Below are 27,523 nucleotides of genomic sequence, written 5' to 3'. Positions count from 1 at the left end.
TTTCTGGTGGCCATATTGTGCCTGCTTTGAAAATTATTCCAAAGAATAACAGAATAATAAAATAACAGAGTTGGAAAGGATTGGGAGGTCTTCTAGTCCAGGGGTCGCCAACCTTTTGGACCTCAGGGACCCCCAAACTCATAATTTTAAATCCCACAGACCACTAATATGAATCCAGAATGCTGCTCGCTGAAGCACTGGACTCCCACTGACAGGATAGAGTCCTTCGGGCACTTAGCTTGGCTGCCTGTTTCTGCAAACTTAAATACTCAAAGAGTCATTTGGACCCATTTCCCACAGAAAACAAAACACCAGGATCTCTCATCTCTCTTTCTCTTTCCCTCCCCCCTCTCTTTCTCCCTTTCTTTTTCTCTCTCTCTCTTTTTCCCTTTCTCCTTCCCCCCCCCCTCTCTTTCTGCCTTTCTCCCTCTTTCTGATGTCCGGAGGCCAACAAGCCATGTGCTGAAGACCAGATGGCGGGAAGGTGGGGCAACAGGGGTGATACGGGCAGTGGATGGACTCATACATGTGGCAGATTGTGGCCTGTGAGAAGGTGGGGACAGGGGGAAAGGAACCTCAGAACTGGTGTCACCTCCTGCCTCCACGTATCGAGGAGGTTGAGCGGCTGCCAGCAATCCCCTCAAGTGAAGATGTTGCGAGGGGGAGGCTCAAACCCCTCCCCTTAGGAGCTTTGCTTCCTCCTTGCCAGAAGCGCTCACACGCAAAGCGCTCACCGCCCCTCTGGCACCTGACAAGCCTCCTCCTTCCCGCTGGGTGTGTGAGCTTCTGGCGAGGAGGAAGAGGGTGTCGAGCCTCCCCCTCATCTTCACCTGAGGGCACTGCTGGCAGCTGCTTCCTGAGTCTCAGGAGGTCCACACTCTTCCTGCTGCTGCTTGGCCTCCTCGATGGGCTGAGCCAGGAGGCAGCAGCCACGACATGGATTTGCTAGGGAGACTGCAGGATCGCCCCACCTCCCCGCCAGCCATCTGGTCTTCAGCACACTGTGGCCCATCAAAATTTTCTCACGGACCACCAGTGGGCCACAGCCCACTGGTTGGTGATCACTGTTCTAGTTCAACCGCCTGCTCAAGCAGGAGACCCCTTAATCACTTTTGTTGCTGTTCTCTGCACTCTTTCTAGAGCCTCAACATCTTTTTTTATATCATGGTGACCAAAAGTAGACGCAATATTCTAAATGTGGTCTTATGAAGGCATAATAAAGTAATATTAGCACATCACGTGATTTTTATTCCATCCCTCTGTTAATGCAGCCTAGGATTGCATTGGCCTTTTTGGGAGCTGCAGCACACTGGTGGCTCATATTTAAGCAGTTGTCCACTAGAACTACTAGATCCCTGTTGCAGTTACTGCAATTGAGCCAAGTACCACCTATTCTGTACCTGTTTCATCATGTTTCATCATGTGCAGCAGCATGAATGAAGTTCTTTATTAAGTCTTCTTGCATGAAGAATGAGAACATAGCTTCCAGGATTAAAAAGAAGGTACAGTGTTCTGACCTCAGAAGGTCTTAGACAAATACCTCATATTCTTTTTTGGTGACTGTACTTTTAAACATGAGTACTGTTATCCAGTCCCATATGGAATGTGAAGTGCAATGGTATTGTATTGTTGTACAGCTATTATACTTCACTGTCTACTCATGATGTCTACTTAATTTCAAATTTATTGAAAAGTCCACAACTGACTGGGTTTGTATTGTATGCTAAATCATAAATCATGATTCACAAATAACAATTACTGAATTTATACAACACAGAAGTGGTACTTTCATTTTAAAATGGTCAGAATTGCTCAGGATGGATGGATGGATCTTATGTCAGGAGTCAAGCAGAGTCCAGGGACCATAGAACAAAAATAATGGAATAAAAAACAAAGCTGGCAGGCCAACCCATTATCCTTTATATGCACATAGAACAGATAAATGTATCCAAACACTTATTCTAAACATAGTGCACACTAACCAGTTCTTCTATACAGACAGCCATTTTCATGCATAGCACATGTTTTCTCACCGACACAGGCAGTATAACAAAAGATGTATAAGTCAAGAACAGGCCAGAGTTTCTCACTCCTGATTTTGGGCAAGTGCAGGATCATTGGTGCTGAGGTGGAGGCTAAGAGTAGAATCACATTGAGAAAATAGTTTAAGAAACCATATATTGTACCTAAGAAAATTAAAAAGGAGAAATAGATGTTCAAACCCTGCTGCTCCACAGGTATGAAGTTAAGAGGATATACTATGATAACAAGAATGGCAAAGCATGCTTATTTTTCCATATTTATTATGTCTGCACATTTATCAACTCATGCCCAACTTTCTTCTGGAAAAGGAGGCAGGGAACATCTTCCAATAGGACACAGATTTATGAGCTTTTTTACAGATAAAATTTCTTGGATTTGGATATCTCTTGGGCAGAATTTAGTGAGATGACTCAGATGACAATTTGGAAGACTATCTGGGGATTATTTTGAGTTTATGGAGAAGGAGGATGTAACCTAGGTTCTCTGTGGCATACAGTATATCTTCGTGCCTGTAGATAGGATCCGTGCTTACCAGATTGATAATTATCTATCACAGTTTGCCAGATTGGGGATTGGAAGCACTGTTTCACAGTATTTCTGTTCCTTCCTTAGTGGACGATCTCCATTTCTGTGCATAGGGATATAACTACCATACCTGTACTTGTTCCAATGTGAGGTGTCTGGATTCTGTTCTCCTCATGTACTATTTAACATCTATATTAATCAATGGGGGCTTTGAATCCGTTTATGTGAAATATAATGTTTGTGCTAATGATACTGAACAATAATTGCATGTCCAGGCTATTTCGGTTGCAATCAAAATCCTGGTCTGATGCCTGGAGGCTATAATAATGTGAATGAGCCAAAATTCAAAATAAATCCTAGAAAGACAGAGTTGCTGTTTTCAATAATTAACCTACGTAGCTCAATTCTTGTTTTACCATTGGCTGTCAATAAGATTGCACCTCTCTTGAAGAAGCAGGTTCCTAGATATAGAGGCAGGTGTTCTGGAATTCAAGGCTCTTGCTAGAGGAACAGATAGACGCTATGGCCAAGGATGCTTTTGCCCAATTTCAGCTGGTATAACAATTGCAGTTCTTTCTAGTCTGAGCGCCTGTCATCACTGCAGAGCTAGATCACTGCAATGCACTCTATATGAAACCACTGTGCAGAAAATTCAAAAGCTACTATTGGTCCAGAACGTTATGGTACATCTGCTAAAAAGTATTAAGGGATTTAGCAGGGATACACCAATTCTAGCATTACTTTATGTATTTTAGCCATTCTAAAAGTAATATATAATCTTAAGGCAAGGTAATTGGTTGTCCACACACCATGCTTGTTTTAATTCTGCCAGCAACACAATAAATAAGGTAGGTCAGACAGAATAACTAGCTCAATGGTACCTACTTATTTTTATAGCTGAACAGATCAATGCAGCTCTCATAGCTTAAATCCCATGGCTCAAATGCTACGTTCACTGCTTCACCATTTCTAGCTTTGTGTGGGTCATCATGATCAGATATATTTAGCTCCTGATCGAAATCAAGCCATTCATGCTGATTTCAGTTTAGGTTTTTCTGAATGTCTTTCCAGGTTTCCGATCTGAAAGAAACTGCCTTGAGACAGGGTTTGGGTTTTTTTTTTCCATACATGGTATTTAAATATAGACTTTCAGGCTTTGAAAGAAAATAAAAATTTGAAAAACAAAGGTGGCATATACTATAAATTCCAGTTAGCAGTGAAGCTGAAGAATAGTTAAATTCACAATAGAGACACTGACCAGTATTGCTATTTTTGGAGGAGTTCAATTGTGGTCTCTTTGATCATCACTTTTTAATTGATATTCATTCTTCTTTCTGCAACGAGGAAACCCAAAGCTGTGACAACATAGGCCTCGCCAAATAATATCCTGCACGCCTCATCCAGTTTATATACAGTATATGTTTTGGCACACTTTGAAATCTGGTTTCCATTTTAAAAGCTGTTCCAAAACTTGTTTAGCAGTTTCCTTCCCTGCTGATCTAATCTTTCCTCCTTTAAAATCTTTAAAGATTTTACTGAAAGTTAAACTGAATGTTGCTAGATATTTTAGTTCTTAGGCTGGACTCTTAGGCTTCCCATTAAAAGAAAAAAGGCTTCTTTTTTCTTCAAGGTTTCTGTTACTTGAATTATATGCATCAATGTAGTCTAATCTCTGAACACTTAGAAAAGATAATTGTGAGCGTGATACATCAAATCAATGAAATTATACTCCCCCAGAAGCTAATCAAAGTCCTTTTTAATGTCCATTTGATTTGTATCAGTTAAATACAATAACTTCTTCTCTTCTACCTACTTTGATGTACTTGTCATCCAGGGATTGGTCATACAATTAAGTATATTGATTTTGTTTACCCAGAATTAACTTATACTAAAGTTCTTCATAGAAAAATTTCCTTTGGCTTCTTTAAATTCACCCTAGAGTTTCCATATTCATTATTATTCTAGGGAACTGGGGCACCAATTGATGATGAAATAAATGTTCAAATGGGAAAGAATACAAATGACCCTGCATTATGAATCCTATATATGTCCTTCTCAGTAATAATCATACAATTCATCACTCTCCCAGTCATCATTTGATCCCAGGTTGGGTCCCTTGGGCAGAGCCAGTGAGGTTAAATTCAATTGATCTGCAAATATAGGACACAAAGCATATGGTTACTATCTGAAATGAGTTACTGTCCACCTTTATCTACTGCTAAGAATTGTTGGCTAAAATAATTACATTTCCAAATAATAATGTATAATAAGTCATGTAAACTGGATAATGAGTCCTGCCTATGAGTTTTACAATCTATCAGCATAGTTGTAACTGTCAAACAATTTGTCAGGCAATTAGCATATTGTAGATGTTTCAGACAATTTGTAGTGACCAAGCTAGTGGATTTGATAGTAGCTGAACTCCAAAACATCTGGAGGAAGTCATCTATCCTTTTGCTAACAATGGGACAAAGGCTGCTATTTTGATGGCAATGCCATGCATTTATAAAGTGCTGTTTGAAATGCAAGGAAGAAACACAGCTCCCTTTCTTTACAAAACAATATTTATATTTTTATAGCAACAGCATTTTATGGAGCTTGGAACATAAATAATTTACTTGATGAAACTGGAGAGGGATTTCCATATTTCCATATTTCTAAATTCTATCTCTATGCTTTCACAAGATATATAAAATAGGAACTAATGGCTAGGTAGACATTATCAGCTTAGGGAATATAGAAGATATGTATGGGTACTGGTGGACATAAGAGAAAACCAACTATTGAGACAAACAGGTTGGCTAAAGGAATGACTTAAGGATAGTTTTTACTTACCAGGAGTGAGGACCATAAGGCTGGCAGGAGCTGCCACTTGCCCAACACTGTTTCTTGCGTAGCAATGATACGTTCCTTCATCAGTCAGTCGCACAGCTTGGATCTGAAGCCAGCTGCTTACCTCATACTTCTGAGGACCTCCCCTAAACTACAGCCAATTACATAAGACATATTTCAAATCTCTCTATATATATCTATATCTATATATATTTCCATTGGGGAAAATCCTTGTTAAAAACTTTACTCTGGGGTTTATTGATAACTCACCTGCCATTTTTATCAATGACTATAACAAAATTTTGACAGATAGGTTAGGCTGAGAGAAACTAGGCTTAAGTCACCCACTGAGCTTCCATGGGTAAAATGGCTACAACTACTCTGCATTACTCTGGTATAAAAGATATTTACCTTAATAAATACATTACAATAATTACAATAAATATCATACAGTTTCAATGTTCAAACAACACATTAAAGCTTCACTATGCAGAATCATATTTATTCATTTTCCCATAGTCAGTATAAAATGTAGAAATATCTTCCATCTTGGATTTGAAGTTGGATGCACAAGAATCCTTCACCACTCTTAAACTCTGCCCATGCATGAAAAATCCAAACTCCCCATTTTGTTTCAGAATGTACAGTAATTCATATTCAACATCTTTTACTCATTTCTTTTCTGAGCACTCTATTTAACAAATAACAGATAACAGATAATCAGAATTGGAAGGGACCTTGTAGGTCATCTAGTCCAACCCCCTGCCCAAGCGGGAGACCCTACACCATTTCTGACAAATGGCAGTCCATTTTATAAACCTTAAAGCAACACAGTGATACTGTAGAGCAGGCCCAAAACATAATTCTAACATACAGACATTAAAAACCATCCTTACTATACATCTTCTGAGGGATCCAGTATATTTAAGAAGTATTTTGTTGAATTAACTCCATTTGGCTTAGGATATGGATATTTGTGAAACCCTCTGCTCTGGGTTGAATTTGCTCAACTGATGAGATTACAAAGCAAAGGCTTGCTGAAAATCCTTCCTCCAGTGCCGCCTCCCTTTGTCAAAAATTTTCAATGATAGCCTTTCTCTTCTAGAACAGCCTACACCAGATATTAGACCACTCCCTCTTGATTACCTATGAAGAGTTATAAAAAGACACCCCTTCTGGGGCGGTTTGATGAAAGATTATCCAATTTGCAGATCCACTGGGCTGGGTGTTATTAGCTGTATTGAGTTTCTTTCTATTGCTTTTATCCTATTTTGTATTTGGAGATTATAAACCAAAGTTTCAAAGTTGGTGAATTGGAGTGACACATACATGCCAAAAAACAAAGTAATAAATACAAATTGCTTGCCACTTGTCCAGATATAAATTCATATAACTTCAATTTGGAGTTTAAACATAATTTAACTTTAAGATAAGTTAAATGTTTTCCTTTATTTTTTTCCATACTTTAATTTTTGGTTCATCTTCTTTTGTTTCTTTGTAACATTATTGTGCTTTATGTTATTCTTTTGCTACACATGAAAAAGGAATTTTGTATATGTAAATTTTCATGAAAGCTATATAGTCCACATGTAAAGTTTATTGCTTAATATTCCAAAATATAATATAATGTATAATTAAGTGCTGGCTTCAGCACAGCTCCCTGAATCATATTGTTTGACACAATCACATCTACACATTCATGCAAATACATGCTTTTAATCAATATATCTAAAAAAATACATTTGGCATTTTTCTCAGTTCAAAAAGTTGCAAACCTATATTGAACATGTTATGTGTCTTTTGGCAGGACTATTATGCTGAGCATTTTATCTGAGAAAGTCTCCATCATACTACACATCATTTAAGAAGATTTATATAGTCATAACTTTGTATAACTGCAACTTTGTTTAGTGTACATCAAATAAAAATCTCCAAATATTATTAATTTTTTAAAAAATCTTATATCAACAAAAGAATTTGATTACCAACACATCAGATAACATATTGCACCTATCATATATACTGGTACTCCACCTTCCAGAAGATGGATTCATCTATCATTTTAGACTAAACCTGGAGTAAAAGCCAAGATTTAAAGTTTTCCTCCAAACTAAGTGAATTGGGACCATCTGAATCTCAGGGGCAGATTGGTGCAAAGGCAGGCATCACATTAGAAAAATATGTTTAACTATTAAATTCATGGATATATATATTTAGCATTGCACTTTGAAATTTGTCTTTTTACAGTTTTCAGCTCTGCTCCCTTTTCGTATTCCCACTGGTTAGGGAAAACAGTTCATCCCATCATCTCCATATATATTTGGAAAGTGTTGGATTCCATCCTATTTTTGACTTTCTTTAGCCTGATTCCAAAGTACATTGTGGGTGTGTGATTACATATACATAATGCATATGGTTTTTCAAAAAACTCATGCATTTAATCCTATATGCACAAAATATGCATATGCATTTTGTACTTGGGCATGTGCTAGACATTTCAGACTGATGTAAAATACCAATGAATGTTGCTGTTCTTTCCATAATGGAAAATAATCTAAATTATTTACAGATGGAAGTAGCAGCCGTATATGTTCTCTTTCTTCTTTTAAAGCCTAAATGAGGAAGTTTAGAAGTTGCCCACATACTGTCTTCATTTCTTAGTCTTCTCTGTAAACAGGATACATGGAATTCATGTCTCTATGTGAATGCCTACATCCAGATTTTTTCCTTCACTGTCAGAACAGTGAACTTCACAAAAAAAAAAGGATGTTGCATAATCAATGGACAGATTTTTTAAAAAAAACTCCCTTGGAATAACCATTTAGTTATCTAACCGTATTGCAAAATTGAGACAATTCTAAAATGTGTCATGTATTGGCAGGGGCTGAACCAGAAGGGAAAGTGGAGAGGGATTATAGAGTCAGGAGGAAAAAGAGCACATAAATAGCTATGTATACCCAAAGTTTGATAATTGCACTCCAAATCGATAGAAATCTCATGTATCTCTTAATATTTTGGAGATATATTATATTGCAGTGTAATAGACTGCACCAGACAGTTCAAAATTTATATTTTATTTGATGGACTTATTTCCCACATTTTCTGAAGGGATTCAGTCTATCACTGTATAATCTCTATAGCAACATTCCTGTAAAACAAACCTCTTTAAAATGGTGTGACTGGACCAAATTCAGCCATTGGAAGTAGACTCAAAAGCATGGATTTGGAAAAGGGCAACTAGGCCTTTATCTCATCCAGTGCTTAGGGCAAAAATCCAAATTAAAGCAGCCTTGATGAATGGCTAGTAAATTTTGGTTTGACCACTAAGAATGATGGGGAGCCAACTTCACTGGGTAATTAATTTGACTGTGTATGTATGTATGTATGTATGTATGTATGTATGTATGTATGTATGGTATTCAGCTCTGTTTGGGTATTTTCCCACGTCAATATAGTTGTGCTTTTAAAGTTGTAGCGACATTTCGGCAGAATCTCATCTGCCATCATCAGGCTTGTGTATTGTGTTCGTCTGTGAGTCAGGCTTTCACAGCCGTTTCTGTTTTAAATTTGGTGCTAGCCTACTGTTGTGTTAGAATGGTTAGAATGGAAACCTAGCTTCCTAATAAATGATAGCTGTCCGTTTACTCGAAGCCATGCCGCACTAAAAGCCTTCAATACAGGAAACACAATGTTACCAACCAATCAAGACAAAAAAAATGCTACAAAACAGACAGAAGATATTAGAAACACCAATCAAGCAGAACACAGCAAACTTCAAGACCAATAAACGCAGACCAAGACTTCCAACCAATCAGAATGAAGAAAAAACCATTCTAACATAGCAGTAGGCTAGCACCAAATTTAAAACAGAAACGGCTGCAAAAGCCTGACTCACAGACGAACACAATACACAAGCCTGATGATGGCAGATGAGATTCTGCTGAAACATTGCTGCAAATTTAAAAGCACAACTATATTGATGTGGGAAAATACCCAAACAAAGCTGAATACCATACATATAAATACCTGCGAAAACTTAAGAAAACATATTTTTAAGAATTCAGTTGGAATCTATTTTTCTCTAAAATAAATTCATTATTCTGGGTATTGAAGCAATAAAGAAAAGGCATTTCCCTTTTCAGTGTGATTTCCTATCAGATATTTAAAGAGTGTATCCCCCAATTCATTTTATCTTCTAATACTTAGCACCTTCAATCTCATTTCGTAGGCTTTAGTTTATAATATCCTAATCGTCCTCATTACCTTTCTAAGTTAATTCCTGTTTCTCCGAATCCTCCTTAAAGTGTGATGCCCACATCTGGACACAGTACAAAATGAAATATGATCAAAACACAATAAAATGGAACCAAACTGCATTTTTCTTGTTGATTCATATTCAGTTTTCCACAATATTTTCCTACCATGAAATACTAATATGTTGGATTCCAGTCTTGGTTTCCCTTAAAATCAAGAACTCCAGCAATGCACGATCACTTTCTAAAAATGCCATTTCATGCTATAATCCATATTCATGTAATTAACACAGACCATGGTTCCAGAAACCAACTCCTGTCAACACATTTTGGGTAGCCAGTGACTGATCTGTAAGAAACTATGTTTGGTCCATTTGCATGGATGATGGATGAGAATACTGTCTGAGGACCCAAAGTTTTGACCTTTTTCTAAGATTGTTAAAGCCTATGGTGTTTTGTCCTACACCATAGGGGGACCAGTAATTGTGAGGTCTGATATGCTTAGGATGTTTTGCTGTATCCTTAAGGATTGCTCCTAGCAATCAGTAACCTCACAAGCTAATGTGTCTGGTAAAGATACACACGTTTCGTTTCATCATAATGGAGAATAACCAATTACCATGGCTCTTCTTTGTCACAGTGGCATCTCCCTCTGCCTTTTAGGGATTTATTGTTTTCCATCCTGCAGCATCTCTTCTTCTGAATTATCTCAGCCCATTTCAGCCACAAAAGCCTAACACTTATTTCTGAGTACATGGTGCACAATAGCTTTATGTACCTTTGTCTCTTGATTCTGGTTATTTTCATTCCCTAGACTTATTCCTATAGAGGCCTCACAAATGGCTATGTCTATCTGCTTCAATAGCAATAAATATGTCAGGCTTATCTCAAGGTAGTTAATCCAGTCCAAAACTATACATGTGAAGGCTATCTTACAGGCAAACTATGCACTAGGGGAAAAACAACAGGAAAGTTATGAATCCAAACTAAACGAAGTCAAATTTCCAGGGAAAAAACCCTGATAGTGAGGAGACTGCAGTAGGAATTTCATGGAGCCTTCACAGAATGGTGTTATTCTGTGATACAAGTCTATGATGATCCTTAGATAACAGCTGCTTCTGATCCTGCTTGAGCACAGCTGGCTCTCAGCAAATTTGGTTTCCCCTAGCAGATTTCTCCTGAGTAATCTTGCAAAGTCTTGCTGTCTCTTTGTGAAGTTGAGCACTCCTATTCTCTCTGCCCATTGTTTACTTTTCAACTGTTGGCCTACTTGAGGCTAGATGGAGGAAGTTTCAGGTTTGGGTCAAAATTGTAGTGTTCGTTTTAAGAAAGTCAGGGTCAGTGCAGTGGTGGGATTCAAATTTCTTTACTACCGGTTCTGTGGGTGTGGCTTGGTGGGAGTGGCAGGGGAAGGATACTGTAAAATCTCCAGTCAGAGGTGGTATTTGCCGATTCTCCAAACTACTCAAAATTTCTGCTATGGGTTTTCCAGAACTGGTCAGAACCTGCTGAATACCACCACTGGGTCAGTGGTAACTCTGGTTCTATGGTACCTGGCAACATAGATTTCTGGAAATGATTCATCAAACAATTCATGAGGAGGAATCTTGAAACCATGCTATATGACAGCTTCTTCGTTTGAGTTTCTTTCTTATAGAGTGTTGATTCTATTATCAGTTTACATTGTAGTGCCTCTTTACTATGATCTGATAAATTCTTTCTCATCAGCTGAAGTACCTCCTTATTGCTCCCATCTTCACTTTTTCTTCAAGAAGTACACAAACTTGGACCTGCTGTGAATATAGGTCAAGATTCTCTCAGGTAGGTACACAAACATGCCACAAGAGCTCCAAGTCATAACTACAGATTTCTATCCATTTATCTTTGGGAGGGTAGGGGTTGTAGGGGGAGCAGCACTAGGAGAAAGGCTTGTATTTCCACCTGTTTCTGGTTCTCAGATTAGCTGAAGTACAGACTTTCAATCTCCAGAGAAAATTTGTTAGAAACTCTTCTGTCAAATTCGACCAAATTCCTGTTAGCAAAAGTCAACGTCTTTGACTTGCTGAAGAGTCAGATTTAACATTAAAATATGAATCAATAAAATGGCATGATCAGTCTTTTTTCATGGCAGCTATACAAAATCTGGCTCTTATGTGGATAATAAGACATTTCGTCTCATAAAGTAACAGCCTGACATAAAACCCATCCATTCTGCCTGGGTATTGGCATGGCATACTATTCCATGGCATATTTTTATGGAGATCCCTATAAAAAGGGATGCAGGTATGTTGTACTGTTTTAGTGTCCAGTTCAAATGGGCACACACACTCAACTAAAGGAATTTTAGAATATCTGCCCTACAAAAATACAAGACAGAGGACAGTGTGCCCCACGTGATCCATACCCAACATTTTAATTACTTCATCACATTAGTAAAACAATCTTTATCCTCACATAACAGCAGCTCCAAGTCACTCTGTCCCTTGACATTGCTCATACATCTTTAGCTTCTCCCACTCTCTGTTGGATTAACATCTCTAGGTGAGGAAATTTATGTGTACAATTGCAGGTGTGAAGATTTATATACATGCACAAAAAGTATGCAAGTATGCAAAAAAATTGCACGAGGACAATGATAAATACATAATGATAGTATAGAATTGTTTGTATATGAAAGTCAAATCTTTTGTAAAAGCTGGAGGGTCCATATGCCTGTACAACTGTTCTTTTCCTTACACTTCACTTAAGATAAATGTACGCAGGATTATATTTTTAGAATTCCACTCTCTAAATAGGTGTCCAAATATCCATGCTGCATCCAGAATTAGCAGTGCATTAGGACCTTGGTACTCTTGCTCAGTATCTATTCTTCTACTAAACATTTCTGATGCAACATATTCTATGGCATTACACCCAGACTATTTTTAATTAACTCATAGCAGCAAACATTCTCTCTGGAGATTTTCCCATTGTTTTAGTTTTTTCCTTGCAATTCCTGGTTCCAGTTTAATTTGTTTAGTTGTATTTTCCTCATCTGTTTTTCTTGGACTAGTATGATTGTGCTTATGTCAAAGGGGTAGTTGAAGTTTGATACAACAATGCCAGGAACAAAAATGTCTCTAAATGATAGATACTATCACAAACATTATCCCACCATTTCTCTTGACTTAACATGGAACTATCCCAGCAGCCCCCTAACCAGATTGTGACTTGACATATGCTTTTACCCCACCCAAACATTCCACATAATAGTAGAAATTTTAGTTTCCATAAATGATTCCTAGGATTTCCTCACATACCTTCTAAATGGAAGGGTGTAGCACTAAGTACTTTGCAGCCTTTTAAGTTCTATTTTAGGCTGGCTTCCCAAGCTTGTTAACCTCTGTGAAGATCCATGTTAGAAACATTCACAGATCACAACAATATTTCCAATTGCTAATGTAAATGTGTGTAATTGTGCCCAGCAAGAGAACACACAGTAAAAATGGAATGGTAATTAAAGCTTGCAGTAAGAAAAACAAAAGAAAAATGAGGAACAGGTTCATGGGTTAACTGTACTTTTAGCAGTGCCAAAAAACAAAGCAAAGCAAAGCAACCCCACAGAAGGTTATTTGAAGAAATCTGCGCATGTCCAAAGCTGGCTGTCATATGTTAAGTAAGTCCATCTTTTTGTTAAGCAAGCAGAAGTTGTAAATCAGCAATGTATAGGATGGAAGACCTGAAGAATTTTCAGAGCCAATTAGATGTTATTATTAAAGTTCTCACCTAGGAGATTCAGGTTCCTCAACAAAAAGAAGAAGTCAATATTACATATGCCATATTGAGCTTCTAGGGGGGAAGTGGGAATAAATCCAGGGGTGGGATTCTACCAATTCACACCTATTCGCTAGAACCGGTTGTTAACATTCTAAGCAGTTCGGAGAACTGGTTGTTAGAAGAAATTACTGGCCTAATCCTGTAAGGAAGGCAGGAAGGAAACACTCTGGGGTTGCTTACAGAAATTGCCTCTCCATTAACCCTAATTACATTCTTGGCAGGACTAGACTTCCTGTCTCAGAAACTTCTCTGGAGTTTTTTCCCCCTCCTTTGCTGGTACTTTGCTTGTGTAGAGTGACCATTCAAAGTTACAATGGCACTGAAAAAAGTGACTTATGACCATTTTTCACACTTACGACTGTTGCAGCATCCCCACAGTCATGAGAGGCCAGGTGAGGAGATGTGTGCCTCGATGTGAGTGATATTGAGTTGGCTACGCCCAGCCAATAACATGACCACCAAGCCATGTCCACCCAGTCCCATGACCCCCAAGCCACACCCACCACCTAACCCATGCCCACAGAACCGGTTGTTAAAAAATTTGAATCCCACCCCTGAATAAATCTAATAAAATAATTAACTATGAATAGTGACACTTTAGGACAGAGGTCTTCAAACTTAGCAACTTTAAGACTTGTGGGCTTCAACTCCCAGAATTCTAGGAGTTGAAGTCCACAAGTCTTAAAGTTGCCAGGTTTGAGGGCCCCTGCTTTAGGACCATATACAAAGAGCTAAAGGGAGGACCATATTGCCCATATACACAAATAACCACTGTCTGAGGGCAGACCAGATTTTCGGGGTTACCTGAACTGAAATGTGGGGGTCATCTCCAGGAAGCAGCATATCCAGACCCGCTTTCCTCCATTCAATAGATGCCATGGGAAATGCAAAGACCTCACAGCCAAAGATCACATCTTGCCCAGTGATGTTCCAGATATCATAAGGAGGAGATACAATACGGGGCTCTAAGAAAGGCCAAAAAAAGATCTTAGAAGCCAAGAATCTCTAGATTATTTGTCCGTTATAATATTATCATTTCTGTTCCATTTTAGAGATGATGATTCCTACAAGTTACCATTTAGTACATATTTCAAGAGGTCCTTTAATACTTATCTTTTGATAGTAAGCATGTAGTCAAGGCCTGTCTTATTTTATTTTATTTCAATTGTGTTGTGGTTCAGCGGCAGCCTTGCAGACGGGCAGCGGAATCAGACAGTGGGGAAGAACAGGGACCAGTCCAGGAGTCTGGAGAGGACTCGGACGAGGGTCTTGCATCCAATGCAGAGATGAGGCCAGGATCATCTGGGAGTGGGGTGCTGATTCCGGAGCCTCCGGAGCCTGGCAGTAGTGAGGCTGAGGAACAAGGGGAGCCTGTTCCCAGTGCGTGCGTGTGCAGAGCTGCTAGAAGGCAAAAGCAGCTAAGACAAAAGGGGTGACTCCAAGCCTTACTTGGAGGTGATTGCCCCTCCGATAATGTATAAAGGACAGGCAAAGGTGATGAAACTTTTGTAGGAAGCAAAGTTGTTTATTCTGTTCGGATTAATCCTTGAAGCTCTGTGTGGATTTTGTACTTCGGTTGTTTTTTTATAATTATTTGGCACTCTAGTTGTTGGCAGCAATTCAAAGGAAAGAAAGCTAGGTGCTTATCTCGAAGGGACTGTTTGGGACTCATTACCCAGCTGGGAATGAAAATAATTCCCAGCGTTGAAATAAAACAAGAGTTGTTTTAACTAAGCATGTGTTTAATTACAGTCTTGGGAAGAACAATTTGTAACATCTAAACTTTTCATAATGGCATGGGCATGGGACCAGGTTACTTTCAGAACTGCCTCTCCTCATCTGTCCAACAGGAAAGGCATGTTCTAGGTCCCATCAACTAGGGAAAGTCACCGGGTGGGTCCATAGATGAAAGCCTTTTCTATTGTAATACATCATTCTTCTGCAGATTAGGCTTTGCCCCAACCCTAGAGGCAGGGGTGGGCTGCTGAGGATTTGCAGGGATTCAGGAGATTCTGTGCAGTTTGAAGAATCCCCAAATCCCACTCCTGGCTGGGGAGGGTGAAAAATGAGCCTCCCGGAAGTTTGGGAAGGCTGGAAATGGGCCTGTTTCCAGCTTCCAGAGAGCCTCCGGAGCCCGGGGAGGCCATTTTTGCCCTCCTGGGGACCCAAGGAAAGCCTCCGGAGCCCAGGGAGGGCAAAAATGCCCAGCCTGCCATGGTGCAGGAGGCCGACTAGGCCACACCCACCCAGCAACCCGGCAGAGGACCCCTTGCTAAAATTTTTGAAGCCCACCCCGGCCTAGAGGCTTTCAAGAAGGCCTTAAAAACCTAGCTTGGAACAAGCTGGGGCTCAAGCTGTGTGGGTTAAGCCTATTATATTGATGATGTATGTTGTGGTTTTATTTAATCTCAGTGCCTATATTTGTTTTTTATTGTCTTTATGGTATTTTATCTTTTACTTTTTGATCGCCTCCTAGAGTCATATGTTTGAGATGGATGGTCATATAAATAGAATAAATAAATGAACCTTTGCACTGGACTCTCAGTTTCCTTTCAGCGGAAAACCTTTTATGATTGAGCTAAATAGTGCTGCTTTGCCAGGCCATCAGCAGCTGTTATAAAGAATGTATTTGCATCATCATGGCACATCTGTGAACAAGGGCCCTTGGCCCCTAAACGGTGGTCCGGTGCTTTGTCGCAGTCGTTTAAATGAAATGCTTTCTAGGGATGTTGCAGCTGCCTCCTGTTGCTGGGGAAACATGACAGCTTTGTGGCAGCTGCTAATCAGCTTGCTTTATTGTCAAATGCTTGGATTTGACTTAAGCTTTCCAGCTAACTCACTTTTCCTCTTGTTTTAAGGTTTGATGCCTGGGGAGAGACGGTAGCTGGCTGGTAGGTAGAGTACAAGTTCTGCATACAGAATGACTTTTATTCAAGCTCTGGAACCTCCAGAGTCTAGTTCTGGTTTTTACAAAGATCAATAGCAATGAGATAGATTTTTACCTCAGCTTGCCCTGCCAGTTAAATATTAGATGCCAGGCTAGATGAATAATGGATGCTTTATTAGAAAGCAGCTTCTAATCTTTCAGAGTTTTTTTTAATAACATGTATCTTTATGAGTCTAAATATTAGAAACATTCACTTCTTCCAGTATCACAATCCTATATCTCCACATTCTTTTCTGTTTCTCCACAACCAACCTAAATTTGCTTTTTGTTACTGTATCACCAACAACATGGAATCTTAGTTTATTCTTCTGTTTCAGGCTATCTCCTTTCCTTGTGATAAGGAGATCAAATTAGAGATAGTTCCTTCAGCATTTGCAGTTGTTTATTACCTGTTTATTACCAGTTTGTAATAGTGTCATCTCAATATCTCATGAAATTTTGTACATACTTTGTATCATTGGCAACCTTATATTTGGTAGGAAGAAATGGGATACTAAGTCACAAACTTAGCTTGTAGCAGTCATTGCAGTTATTACAGAAGAGACATGTAATATGTAAAAGCTGTTTTAGTAGCAGATATATTCTATCTAGAACAATATCCAGTCTGGTTTGATTTACCAAATTCTGCTATAATATGAATTTCTGGAATAGTATATTAGTGCAGACCAACGTGTACACCAGATGACACTTGATATCCTGAATATATAATGTTTGTTACACATGGAATATTTCTAGCAATTACCTTAACTCTAGAGATTATTTTTATATATCATTGCTTGGGGTGGTCTAGCTCTAGAAAGTAACAGTCTGTCATTGTGGAATTCCAGATATTCAGATTCATCTTAATGCTGAGGACTGTTATACCTTGGTGAATTCATCAATAGGCATTGATTCCTTATCCTCAATTATTTAATTCTTTTAAAAATTGCAACACTCCATGGAAACAATAGATACACACTGACTGTGTACTATTAAGAAATATGTCCAGTCCTTATAGAGAAAGATGGTAGATAAATGGCAGTGCATGCAGAAAAACCCTGATTCAATCTTTGGTATCTTTGGACTAGATAGCAGATTTGGGGGGGCGGGGTGTATTCTGAGAACCGCAAAATTATTGAAACCAGGTTGTTTTTGACAATCTCTCTTATCCAATTTAAAACCATCAGATTATTTACTTCACTAGACATTTTTTTTATTTGAAAATGTAAGAGCGTAGAATCGTTGCTTCCCATTTATTTTATTTTCAAAACATTTAAGACCAGTCCTTTCTGGACTCACCCAGGCCATGGGGAAGAGGGACTTACAGTGGACCTTACCTGATTCACAAGGTCCTTCATGAGCTACAGTGAGATTAGCCTCAGGGTTGGAATTAAACACCTCTTGGAATTTGCAAATCTGAGCATATGTTTTGCCATCAGAGCCACAAAGAGCTTGGCTAGATAAACAAGTGCACTGGGGCTCAGGCACCTCGCCATGTTGTAGGTCTTCCGAATCAAGATGGCACTCTAAATGATCCCCACATTTGCCATAGAAGTGATTGGTATGGTCCAGGTCACAGATCTGTCCCTCTAGATTTGCACATTCCCAACAACAGTCACAGGCGTCCAGGACTACTCCAGCCAGGCAACCACGAGGGGTGGGGCATTCTTCCAACCTACATTCCACGCAACTCTCCCCTTCCTCAAGAAGCCTCTGCCAGCCACGTTGCAAATAATCAGGACCAAGGGGCACTGCCAAAACGAGTGCATCCCAGCAGAGAAATAGCATAAGAAAGGTGGCGTGTAAAGAAGCTAGGGTAGCAGGTTGAGACATTCTCACAAGTTCACTGCAAGTCGGCACCCATTTGTCACCCTTGCTTGTCCCCATCCCTGGGGCGATGGAAGAGCATTCACTACCAGCTCCTTTTCAAAACCACGAAGGCATCACTGCCTGCAAAAAAAAAAAAAGGGGGGGGAGGAATTCAGATGCAGCAATTATTTCGCCTTTCAGTTACTGTACATGAATACTTGAATTGGAACATTTTGAGAACAATCTTTCCATGCCTCTCATTGATGATCTAAACCAGTGGTGTTATGCTACCGGTTCGGCTAAACGGGTCAGAACCGGTAGCATGTTCTGACCTGTTTAGCCAAACCAGTAGTAAAAAAAAAGCCTCCTAGGATCAGCTGAGAGGAGGGGAAAAAAAGCCTCCACAATCAGCTGAGCAGAGAAAGAAGAGAAAAGCGCAGGATCAGCCCTCCCAGCCGCCCCTGCGCTTTTCTGTTTTTTATCCTCTCAGCTGATTGGCGCTGCAGGCCTCAGCTGGTGTGGGGAAAGCTGCACATACGTGTGTGAGGTGTACACCATACGTTAGGTGCACATGCACATGTGCACGATTACCAAACCGGTAGTGGAACAGGTAGGATCCCACTGCTGATCTAAACCCCGTATTGTGGTTTTTCTGGAGCAGGATAAAGAGCTGACTCTTCTCAATGTAAATAGCTCTCGGGCAAATTATACTATCAAGAGAGCATTCTAGTCTTTAGGTCAGCCAGTGAGGGAGGCAGGTTCATCTCCTATCCAGGTTGTTGAAAAATGATTGGGGCACAACAGCAAAAGACATTTTATTCACTTATGTCTGAGAGGCATAACAGGTTCTTGAGCAGGGTCACAGGGGCTCCAGTTTCATATCAATATCAGCACATGAATGACAAGAACTGTCTGTGATCATTTTGGTTCTACTTATTTCATCATTTTTATTCTACTTTATTTTGTATGGCTGGTACCATATTAAATTCAAGTTGACAGTCAGTAACAGGTCCATAGGTAGAGATTCAATTAAGGTAATCTAAAACATGGCATAAAATCATTGCAGAACTCTCAGAACTTAAACACAGAATCACACTTACATAGGGATACAGTTTTTATTGTATTACTTCTAAGCACATTGTTGTGTAAAATATGGCTAGCATGTTTTTATTTATATCTCTTCAAGTAAGTGAAAGAATTCAAGGTTTATTGCTTCAATGATAGCTGGTCAGTGAGGAAGTCAAATTCCTAGAGCTCCTCTTTTCTCTCTGGTACTAAATGATTGAACCTTTCAGGTTCAAAACTTATTAACCAACTTTTTATATTGTCATTGTGCAGCTGATGTGGAGTTGAACATGGTGCTTTTTTATAGTTCTCCTAATATGGGCTTTTAAAAAGTCAATTATATTGTTTTGTGGCCCTTACCTCCCCCCCGCCCCCCGCTTATCAGTGAGTTGTGCAAATTCAATTTAATGGTTTTAAAGCAGGGGGCTGAGGTTGTGCCATAAGCAAATGATGAAAAAGACTTATTTTTGAAAGTATGCTTTTGAATCAGCTACCCAAAAGCAGTTAAATTTAAAACAATTCTTTTAATATGATAATATGTATCCACATATAAATATGGAAAAATAATATAAAGAACAAATGTCATACACAGGGCATGCAATAGAAGGGCCTCTTGAAAGTTTTCAAACTGCACATTAATTGCAAAAAAGCAAATTTGCATTTTGCAAGTCTTTTTTCTGGAACAAAATGTTTCTCTCCTTCAGTGTCTTGGATTAATTACATTTGATGTAACTGTTTCTGCCAATGATGTCCCATTTTTAAAATAGGTTTTTATTAGAAAATTTAGAGGACTTCTTTAATTTTTTATTATGCAGTGTGACTGGTCGAAGATGTGTGTTCCTAATGGAAAAGCAGTTATTGCTATGATCACTTGCTCTTCTAATGAAGTACAAAATTGTCTTCAGAGATTTAATATAACTGCCTTTTTTTAAAAAAAAAAAAAAGCAGCATTGCTATTTCCCATTACCCAATTATATAATGTTCAATGTCTGAGCTTAGTCATTTAAGGTTAAATGTATAGGCCTGACTCCAAAAATGCCTTTTCAAGAATGGAAAGATTTTTCCCCCAGCATTAGGATAAGATTAGTTTGGGATATTGCATAATCGGTTACTCAAGATGCATGCTTAACTCAGTGTTGTCTTTGTCAAAATTCTACATTTCTATGATAATTTTTTTCAATAATACCACTGTCAGAATGTCTTGAATATCTTTGGATTTAATTTAGTAGTTTATGTAAAAGGAACCTGTTTATTTATCTACCCTTCAGTGTGGGTAACTTACTGATGAATTAAACTAAAGCCGCAGAAAGCACATATAGGAATTTGGGGAGGAGATAGAACCAAGCAAACAAACAATAAAAAGCCTTCAAAACTAGTGAAATTGTAAAGCTGTTGGCAACTTCACAGTAAAAATAAAACAATGCCATCCAGATGTTGTCCAGAGCATAAGCACTGATACATGTTTAGTGCAACTGTCTTTGGGGTATTTTAGTCCTAGCCTACTGACCGTACTGTTAATAGTTTGAATTGGCCATAGAAATAAATTAGTATTCAATATAGCTGGAATAGTATAAGAATAATACGTTCACCATAGGAAATGTTTGTTAAATCCCCACCCCCCTTTTTTTTTAACTGAACAGTTTTTCAGCTGAGAACTGAACAAAGACAGTCCCAGTGAGACTCTTGCCATAGTTCAGGCTAGATGTTATTACTGCGTAAGTATAGCCAAGTCTGCCTTCATCCCAGCTGGCATGCCAGCTTAAGCTGGGGAGAAACACCCCTATTGTGGCCTTCTCAACATCCAGAAATGTCAAGCTCAGGAAACCTTCAACCAGCCTGATTTATTTCTGGAGACAGAGAGCACCCATATACAGAAGAAGCTGTACGTACTTTGCTGGATCAGTCAATTCCCCAAAGCAACAGTACAGCATCTTGGATTACATTTCAATTTCTTAACTCTCATCTCATTTATTACTCATTTCACCAGTCCAGAGCCTCAATTACTCCCCAAAAATGTAAAGGAAAGGAAGACAGAGCTGCTTGATTTCCTGTAAATGTCTAGCAATTTTTGTCAGTGTGATAATTTTCCAGGATCTTAAATGGAAGTGATAGCTGCATGAGAGAAATAAGGTCAGATGAGCTAGAAGGCCAGAAACAAATAGCCCATGGGTGCACCTTTGAAGTACAGAGAGAAACCTAAGGGAGGAAATTCCAAAAACCCAGTCTCCTCTGAATTATTATGTAACGTGCTCCATATGCTGGAATTATTAGCAGAACTATCTGGGCAGAAAGTACAAGGAAAGAGACAAGTACAGTATTCAGAAATATTTGAAATGGAAAGGATACATAGAATATAATAGTTGGCAATAAAAGTTGACAAATAATTATAAAACAGTCTTGTTATTTCATGGTAAGGCATTCCATTTTTATCAGTTTCAATAACCATAATATTAGTCAGTGAAAAATAGTACAAGACAGAGCAGATTCTTTATAGGAATAGTTAACGTAAAATAAAAATTGACAAATCACATCAGAGTTGGATATATGTGCGGTTAAGAGTTGTGCTTAGGTCAGCTATTTTACATTATCCAGAAATTTAAGAAGACTGCTCCTAATATTTATTTAATTTTTTAAAGCACCTCTTACATAGCAACTGAATTAAACATTCCCCCCAGTGGCCCAGATTATTCCTGAATGATACAAAACAATTTTTGAGAAACAGCTTGTGAAACAATCTTCTCAATACTCTTCAATCAAACCTATATGGTTTTACAGAAGTTTATGCATATAAGTGCTAAGCTTTACATCATCTTACTTCAAATTGATATAATTCTTCCTTTAGGATTAGAGAAAAGTAGAACCCTTTTGTTCATAATTCTTCCAAAATCAATGAGTCCATCTAGTACCTTTTCAATAGTCCTAATTTTTCAACCCCCAACCTTTTCAATTTAAAATTAAATTTTGTCAGTTTGAAGCAACCTCTTTATGCTCCTTTTTCTCACAGGTCACAAGCTTATTTCCATAACAAAGGGGTCAGTCTAGTTTTTCCAAACTTTCAAACTGTTTCAAAATTTCAAACTTTTCCACTTTAAGATGTATGGACTTCAACTACTGGAATTCCCCACTCGGCATACAATAAATGCTCCTTGTGCACATCAACTCACTGCCATAAATAATTATTATGAAACCATAGGTGAGGGGGAGAGGGAGAGGTGGGGAGAGAGAGGAGAGAGAGAGAAAAAAAATACCACATGCTCATTGGTGACATTTGTAATGCTATTTAGACTTAAATCTGGTTTAAACCTAATCCTGATCTAAATATTTTCCACATTATTTGAATACTAATTTTCTTAAGGTAACAATTATTTATTGGTAATCAGTGGTTTGCGCACTGGAAATACAAAGAATAAGTTTTATAGAAGCTATGTTAAGAGTGGTGGAACTGGAGAACTTTGGAATTCAAATAACTGGTTTGGATAGGTAGATATAAAAAATCCTCAAAGACATGCAGTAGAGTACAATTTATTACAGGACTCTTTAATTGACAAAATTAAGTATTGGTTATATCTCAAGGACTGTATGCAAAGCAAGAACGACACCGAAATAGGTAATTATTAAGCGGGGGAAGGGGATCATGTTGATTCCTGGTAAATGCCTAGACTAGTCCTTCTAGATTTCTTGGTAAGAATATCAGAAATGGTTTGCCATTACTTTTTCCCTAGAGCTGTGGGGAAGAAACAGCCCAAGATCACCCAGTTAGTTTTATGCCTAAAGCAAGGCTACAACTCACAATCTCCCGATTCCTAGTCTAATGCTTTTAATTACTACACCAAACTGACTTTCAATTAAGCAGGTAGTTAGGGACTGTTGCTGAAACCAGCGAGGAATGCAAGCTTGTACAATATTTAAATCAATGCTATTTCTCCGCCATAGAGTAAAACTGTTAATCCCCAGGATTGCCATTCACATTTATTGCACAGGACTAGTCATGCTGGGGAAAACATTCATCCAGTGCTCCATTATCCTGATTCATGATCATTTTCCTCAGCTAGTTCATTCAGGATCTTAAAGGCTGTTTTGCCAGAGAATATGCAATAATCACACCTCTTGTGCTACATCAGAGAGCTAAGTGTTGTTCCTAAACATCTAGTCCTTGGATAATAGCAGTGTGTATCTAACTACTATTTTTAGGTCACCAGCAGTCTGCCTATAAGGAACTTTTCCCTTCCTTTCTCCAATATGCTAGCATCTCCAATGGCATCCATCCCTCTTTTGCCTGGGTTATCAAAATGTGAATGATATGTGAATGATATGTTACTAATTACACATTAGTAACCATTTTTGTTCAAAATACTTGGTGGGTGGCTTGGGTTGATCATCATTTATTTGTTTGTAGCATTTATGTCCCATCACAGTCCCTAAGGATTCTCAATGATTTCACTAAAATATAAATGTTAAAAATATTGACAGTGCCACAGTGCCACAGTGCCACATGCATACAAACAACAACAACAAAAATCAAGAAGAATTCAGAAAGACAGTCCAAAATATTTCAGGCATCATGCCTCAAATGCCCTCTAGAAGAACAGTTTCTTCAACTGCATCTGGCAGATAGCTAAAACCAGGACTAATTTAACCCCATTAAGAAATTACAATAGCTTATAGTCATCCATCCAGTCACCAGTGTCTCAAAATAACAGTAATGGAGTCTAGATTCTCCCCTGCCCTGCCTCGCCCCCCACTTAATGGTAGTTGGGTGACTCTACAACAGTATTGATATAACCTCAGCAACTTTAAGATGAGTGGACTTCAACTCCCAGAATTGCCCAGCCAGCATCTCAAAGTCATAAAGGTTGAGAAACACTGTCCTAGAGATGCTATAATAAGGCTCCTGCTTATATTTGAGGTCATTATGAATGTTTCCCAACCACTGTAATTAGCTGTCAACTTTAATTCTTCCTTGATGCTTGACATCCTCACCTGAAGTGTTTGAAGATTTTCCTTTGATCTTAAGTCTATATGCCTCCTTTTCTGTAGCACAATAATGTTATCAAGATGGATACATCTTTCTAATTTATAGCAAATTTTGGCTCAGAATGTTTTTCTTTTACAGATTGGAGTTTTATTATTTAATTGCTGATATGTAACTCTGCTATATAACAATGGTTCTTTGTTTTCTTCTTCAAAAGTAATTCTCTTTTTGGAGTTACAAAGAAAACTCATTGCTTTCTCTGTCAGATCTTCTGTCATATATCTATTTCATAATGCTTTCCTGGAAGTTGGGAGAGGAGTCTGTATCCCAGGTTTACCTTCCTATTTGGGCTTTGTAGACAAATAGACTTTTACAGGTCTGTAAGACTCTAAATCCAGTCCTTCCAGGTTGCTCTGTATCACTTATATATCAGTTCTAAGGATAGACTTTAGTGTTTCAGTATCTCTTTGTAGTATCTCTAACTCCCCAAATTTCTTTAATTAACAGCTCATCTTGGAAATTTATCATTCTTGTCTTACCTATCAAATTATAACCTAACTATAGAAAAACACTGAATTACAAATCAGCCATTGAATTTCAGATCAAACTAATCCATAGATCAGTTCGGCTGTTTTCTGGAAAAGCATGTTACACAAAATTCTGGACATTGGGGCAAAATTGGTTTGACAGCCTAGCCTTCATATAACTCCTTTTTTTCTCCTAATCACGAATACACTTAACAGATAACAGATAATCAGAGTTGGAAGGGACCTTGTAGGTCATCTAATCCAACCCCCTGCCCACGTGGGAGACCCTACACCATTTCTGACAAATGGCAGTCCAATCTCTTCTTGAAAGTCTCAAGTGATGATGCTCCCACAACTTCTGAGGGCAAGCTGTTCCATTGGTTGGTTGTTCTCACTGTCATAAAATTTTTCCTTGTTTCCAGGTTAAATCTCTTCTTGTTCAGTTTCCATCCATTACTCTTTGTCTGGCCTACAGGTGCTTTAGAAAATAGCTTGACCCCTTTCTCTCTGTGGCAGCCTCTCAAATATTGGAAGACTGCTATCATGTCTCCCCTGGTCTTTCTCTTCACTAGACTAGCCATGCCCACTTCCTGTAACCATTCTTCATATGTTTTAGTATCCATTCCCCTAATCATTCTGGTTGCTCTTCTCTGTACTTTTTCTAGAGTCTCAATATCTTTTTTACAGTGTGATGACCAAAACTGGATGCAGTACTCTAGGTGTGGTCTAACTAAGGCTTTATAGAGTGGTATTAGTACCTCACTTGATCTTGATTGTATCCCTCTGTTAATGCAATTTAGGATTGCATTAACTTGTATCAAACTTTTTGACAGACAGTCGCTAATATTGGTAAACAAGGAACAATATCAGTAATATGACAGAACTGAATTGATCATGCTATATAATGGACTGTGGTTAACACCTTAGCTTTAAAAAAAGAGTTTAAGAAGGTACATTTGTCGCAAAGTTAAATCACAGAAGAAAGCTAAGTGCAGATCAGAATAAATGGGATACATTTTCTGTATTCCAAACAGATTTTTGACCAAACCTCTTGATCAACATTATTCTCAACTACTCATTCAAGTTTGATTAGAATAATCCAATTTTTATTAATCCAGCTATCCAGGAAACTACTATGAAAGGACCTTATACTTTGCAGGAACTTCAGATGCCAATAGCTTCGCCCATAAAGAGAATTCTTTGGAATAATCCAGATGTTTATCCCATTTATATTTAATGAATTCCAAGGATTCTTTATCTAATTTAAGTGACAATGTGAAGTCAGATCTGAAATACTTATTTTTCCAAAAGTTCAAATGCTTCAGAAATGTAAAGGAACATCATTTCAGGAACTCTCAAGGAATGGAGCAGTTATTGCAGACTACAAGGAACATGAAGGAAAAGTTTCTGGGTTTAAAAAGTAATTATCATATAATTCTCTGGGGATACTTCATCATTATAAGACTTATATCTGATGTACATAGACGGAAACTGAGGAGAGGCAGAGTAACTCTTATGATGGATGTCTCCTTCTTTTAAGAGCTTTCTTGGCCCTCAGCATAATACACACAATAAGCACAACAGTTACAAAACACCCATAGTTTAAATCTGGCAACAACTCTACTCTCTAGGCTTTGATGGAAGTTAGAGACACCTACCTCATGTCAGTCAGGGCAAAGCTCATTCAAAATCCACTGCTCAGTTGCTTCCAGTGTTCTGAGTATCTCTTTCAGCTTAGGTTGTGCTAGATGGTGTTTGCCTTTTCCAAAGGATTAGTCTTCTGTTTCACTGCTTAAACGAGGACCAATGACGTCACAATGAAATGTGATCCCCTGGACCCAGCCTTTATGGAACTCCCCCCACATATGCACATCAACAATGATGAAAACTTGCCTGATTAGCCACTAAATTTGCTTGTATGCTGAACAGCCAGAAGTAAACCCCAGCAGCAGCCTCCCTCTCAACTCCACTGAGCAACTACAGTTGTAACTTTGCTCACTGCTTGTTTTAGAAATAACTGCCTGGAGGGAAAAAAAACAAACAAACCAATTTCTATAGTATAAAGTGGAATTCAGCTCTAAAAATATATCTTGGGAGATAGGTTTGCCTAATCTGCCAAAGCAAGAAGTACCCAGAAACTTCTGATGTGCCTATCCAGAACTGTGGGAGGAAAGCTCATATTTATAGAAATAATAGCAAGATAAAACAATGTTAGATGGTTGATAAGAGTGGTATTATTCCCAAACATTATTCTATTATTGCCTTAGTTTATCTTCATTTGCACACTACCTTTATAAATACAATCCATCTTATGAAAGCAAAAGATTTTGGAAAATTAATGTTCAAAACCCTGCATATAAAAAACAATACATGCAAAAACAAGCATGCCCTGCATCACCTTTTTTTTAACCTAAGCAGCAGAAAACAAAACAAAAATTGTACTCTACAAATACGAGAACAAGAGAGAAGTCCACAATTGACTCTTTATGCATTTTGAGGATTCTAAAAAGAATAAAGGCAGCTGTGTTACCATGATTAACAACAAATCAAAACCATAAATTTGCTAAATAAATACATACATACATAAAAATCCATATTAAACCAATACCTTTAGGAGGCTGACAAAAGGTTTAGAAAATAGCATGCAAGCTTTTGATTTTTCCAAAATCATGGGGGGCGGGAGAGAGAATGAGACCGTCTAGTCAATTCTTGCCTGTATTAAGCTATATTCCTAGGTGGACGAATGGAATAATCT

At 38.3% G+C, this 27,523-nt stretch overlaps 1 protein-coding gene across 1 annotated transcript; it reads right to left on the bottom strand.

The window, feature by feature from the left end:
• Nucleotides 1-1,897: 1,897 nt before the first annotated feature.
• KAZALD1 (Kazal type serine peptidase inhibitor domain 1) lies at nt 1,898-26,768 on the bottom strand. Its single transcript, XM_026704667.2, has 5 exons — nt 26,427-26,768; nt 17,733-18,345; nt 14,274-14,434; nt 5,404-5,551; nt 1,898-4,718 (listed from the first exon to the last, which is right to left on the bottom strand). Exons 2-5 carry the CDS (start codon nt 18,280-18,282, stop codon nt 4,624-4,626), a joined length of 954 nt encoding a protein of 317 aa, XP_026560452.1. The 5' UTR covers nt 18,283-18,345; nt 26,427-26,768; the 3' UTR covers nt 1,898-4,623.
• Between the last annotated feature and the right edge of the window lie 755 nt (nt 26,769-27,523).

Source organism: Pseudonaja textilis, chromosome 4 (assembly GCF_049901715.1).
Source record: "Pseudonaja textilis isolate UNSWEBS1 chromosome 4, rPseTex1.2, whole genome shotgun sequence".
Lineage (NCBI taxonomy): Eukaryota > Metazoa > Chordata > Lepidosauria > Squamata > Elapidae > Pseudonaja > Pseudonaja textilis.
The sequence above is the reverse complement of the archived record's forward strand: the minus strand, read 5'-3'. Positions and strand labels throughout refer to the sequence as shown.

What these genes read in the sequence shown, in the direction of transcription:
- KAZALD1 (XM_026704667.2), bottom strand. Translation starts at nt 18,282, where the DNA reads ATGGGGACAAGCAAGGGTGACAAATGGGTGCCGACTTGCAGTGAACTT. An exon ending in TGAAGGACCTTGTGAATCAG is followed by an intron (nt 14,435 to 17,732) that starts GTAAGGTCCACT and finishes GGCCTTTCTTAG; the next exon opens with AGCCCCGTATTGTATCTCCT. An exon ending in CCTTATGGTCCTCACTCCTG is followed by an intron (nt 4,719 to 5,403) that starts GTAAGTAAAAAC and finishes CTATATTTGCAG; the next exon opens with ATCAATTGAATTTAACCTCA.